The sequence below is a fragment of the Procambarus clarkii genome, unplaced genomic scaffold, assembly GCF_040958095.1.
Source record: "Procambarus clarkii isolate CNS0578487 unplaced genomic scaffold, FALCON_Pclarkii_2.0 HiC_scaffold_95, whole genome shotgun sequence".
Taxonomy (NCBI): domain Eukaryota; kingdom Metazoa; phylum Arthropoda; class Malacostraca; order Decapoda; family Cambaridae; genus Procambarus; species Procambarus clarkii.
Genome location: NW_027189128.1, coordinates 5953219 through 5956965, shown reverse-complemented (window position 1 = coordinate 5956965; position 3747 = coordinate 5953219). Strand labels below are relative to the sequence as shown.

Below are 3747 nucleotides of genomic sequence, written 5' to 3'. Positions count from 1 at the left end.
TTTTCAGACGCATATAGTCCTGGGGACCATTCAGGCTTGTTCGCATTTGTGTTCCTCACGTGTGCCCCAAAGAATGAGGTGATTTGATAAAATGCTATGCCCAAGATTACCATCCGAGTTGCCGGCGGGGAAGTGGTTCAAATAGCTTCGGCTATCACTTCCTTTTGTCCGGCCGTGATGGTCAAGTGGATTAAGGCGCCCCGTAGTTACCAGTTGCGTTGCTCCTGGGAGTATGGGTTCGAGTCACTTCTGGGGTGTGAGTTTTCAGACGCATATAGTCCTGGGGACCATTCAGGCTTGTTCTCATATATATATATATATATATATATATATATATATATATATATATATATATATATATATATATATGACCGAAAAAGTAAGATTAATAATTCTAACACGAATTTTCTCGATCTTTCTTACATTTCTTTTCACTGTTGATGATAATTCAAAGATCAATTCTCCAAAATTCATTTTTATTTCTGGTCTGACGCGACACTTGAGCGCGTTTCGGAAAACTTATTACATTTTCAAAGACTTTAGTTTACAAACACACAACTGAAACTGAATAGAGCTTACACATCTTCGATTTTATATCTACATTTGGGTGAGGTGGATGAGGTGAAAACAAACTTTCAACAATGGGTATTGAATGGGTATTAAATTCAACACAAGACAGAACACGAAACAATGGGTATTGAATGGAAGTAATTGTAGAAAGCCTATTGGTCTATATTTCTTGATGCTTCTATATTGGAACGGAGTCTTGAAGTGGGTAGAATATAGTTGTGCATTAATTGACTGTTGATTGCTGGTGTTGACTTCTTGATGTGTAGTGCCTCGCAGACGTCGAGCCGCCTGCTATCGCTGTATCTATCAATGATTTCTGTGTTGTTTGCTAAGATTTCTCTGGTGATGGTTTGGTTGTGGGAAGAGGCTATATGTTCCTTAATGGAGCCCTGTTGCTTATGCATCGTTAAACGCCTGGAAAGAGATATTGTTGTTTCAGTTGTGTGTTTGTAAACTAAAGTCTTTGAAAATGTAATAAGTTTTACGAAACGCGCTCAAGTGTCGCGTCAGGCTAGAAATAAAAATGAATTTTGGAGAATTGGTCTTTGAATTACCATCAAGAGTGAAAAGAAACGTAAGAAAGATAGAGAAAATTTGTGTTAGAATTATTAATCTTACTTTTTCGGTCATATTTAATAATATATATATATATATATATATATATATATATATATATATATATATATATATATATATATATATATATATATATATATATATATATATATATATATATATATATATATATATATATATGTATGTATATGTATGTATGTATATATGTATGTATATGTATGTATGTATATATATATGTATGTATATGTATATATATGTATGTATATATATGTATATATATATATTTTTTTTTTACCTAGAAGGCGTACCACCTCTGGTGCAAGTGTAGGAACCCATAGCCTCGGAGATGAAAATAAAGAGTACTCAAAGAAGACCTTGTGGATCTTCACTGAACACTTTGATATTTTTTTCTCTTACCACCCCTATTCTTTTGGTATGTATGTATATATATCTAACTTTATTTGAAAATTTCATTACACAAAAAGGGATACAACATTGGTTACATGCTGGGTACAAGGCTACTTGTCACAAGTTGTAGAGCTCTTCCAGCTCCTCAGATGGCGGGCAGGATCCATGAACGCAGTGAGCATTTCCTCTCTGGATTGCCACATTTAGGCACTGAAAGAGAAAACTGGCAGATCTAGGGTCTCTAGTAGTTTCAATTAGCTTGGACCCCAACTCCTTCAAAAAACCTAACAGCACTTTTACCCCAGGCACCAAGTGTCTCTGAGACAATGGGGACAAAATTGTAGTGGTGCTCAAGGTCTCTGTGTTTGTTGGAAATTTCCAACAGTTAATTTCATCCCTAATACAACAGGATGTATTTCCTGTATTAGGCTTCATACACATCTAATGTTCATTTAATAATCCTTAATACACCAGGATGTATTTCCTGTATTAAGAGTAATAATTCATTAACACTACTAATACGTAGTTTAGTATTGTAGAAATTACATGATGTTCCACAACCTAATACAGTAAATTCTACAATACTAAACAATACTAAGCAAAATACAATAGTATAATTATCACTTGAATCCTTCTATCCGGTTCGAAGGACCATAAATTATGTGGGGAAATCTGGTGTAGGTATCGCTCTTAACTTATAATAAAGATTAGCAATAGCAATTTCTTTATTGCTGTAATTAACTTCTAGTAACTGAATAGCAGTATCGTAGTCCTCATCACTAGGGACTAGGTGTTCAACAACTGCTTTTGCTTCATCTTCTAGGGTACTTTGCAAATAGAGGAATTTATTAGGTTTGCTAATAGATTTCTTGGAGTTTACTAAGGAGTCGAATGTTTTCCAATAGCATTCAAAATTCTCATCATCTCTACCATGGAAGTGAAGAAGATTAATGGTAGGAAGACGAACTTCTTGGAGTTTTTCTCGTGTATTAGTTTCACTAGTGGTTAGAGTATTTTGAGAAACTGAGTCGCTCTGCAATTTTTCTAGAGCTTGTGTTAATCTATTTAGATGATCTTGGGTACCCTCCTCAAACATCTCCATCTCGGCATGGAAGGTATCTAGTTGATCTGGCTCAGCATTCTGTTGCATGAGAACTCTGAGATAGTTATCTGCAGCCTCAGTTGTTCTTTGCAACTTTTGCTTGGCCGTCTCTATGAGGTTTTCTAATACTTTGGCTGTGGCACCTGATTGTACCAGCTGATCACACTTATTCAACTGTCTAGTCACATGGCCTTTGTGACTCGTGTATGATCTAAAATATAATAAGCAATTGCTGGACATTTCTTCTGATGCACTGCCTGTGGATTTTGGCTTAGTTGGTGCCATGGCTTGGTAATGTAAATAACTGGGGTACTGATTCATATATACGTGGAACCAGTATGGTTATTAATAGCCTAATATCTGATTCTTCAGTTAGGCTATGTGAATCCTACCTCACGTAGAGGTTAGCTTACCTACCTAATAGGAAACAGCTAATATTTGAGTGGTATTTCAGTGTCTACAGGAATTCCTCTGCTTAGCTCCTCATAATCAGCTTTGGATGGGTAGTGGCACTTCAATAACACTCAAAATGTACACAGTAAACATATATAATAAAATATAGAAAACACAATTTGTGTAAAATAATGATAAGTCCTACCCTGACTTGGGTTTGCACAATAATAAATGTTGACTAGGTTGTACTGCCTTGTACAATCCTAGTCTACTAATAATCCTACCTATCTAGGTTGGCTAGTAATAATGAGTTAGGCTAGAGTTGTACACTACAAAGTACAATTCCAGTCTAAGCATTCTATTCTACATGGATTGGCATAAAATGCTATAATACTACTGATGTGCAGATACAGGATAGTGTTATGTTTTTGTGTTTTTATAATTTTTGAGTTATATGGAGTATATACAAGTGATTATATATGTATGACAACTATTCTACTACTACAAAGGATTATATATATGTGGCAGATATTTTTCTGCCGTAATTCTATATGTGTGGCAAGTATGCTGCCATGGAATTCAAAAGTAAGATTCGAAGAAGGCTTCGGTGATAAAGCGCCTCAAGGAATTGCACAAGTGCACCAGGTGCTTGTTGCAACACGATCCTAATACATGCACCACCCCATTACACATATGTA

The 3747-nt window shown here is 35.4% G+C and overlaps 1 protein-coding gene across 1 annotated transcript; it reads right to left on the bottom strand.

The window, feature by feature from the left end:
• Positions 1 to 2212: 2212 nt before the first annotated feature.
• On the bottom strand, positions 2213 to 2941 carry LOC138360107 (uncharacterized). The gene has a single exon (XM_069320049.1). The coding sequence runs from the start codon at positions 2939 to 2941 to the stop codon at positions 2213 to 2215; it is 729 nt and encodes a 242-aa protein (XP_069176150.1).
• Between the last annotated feature and the right edge of the window lie 806 nt (positions 2942 to 3747).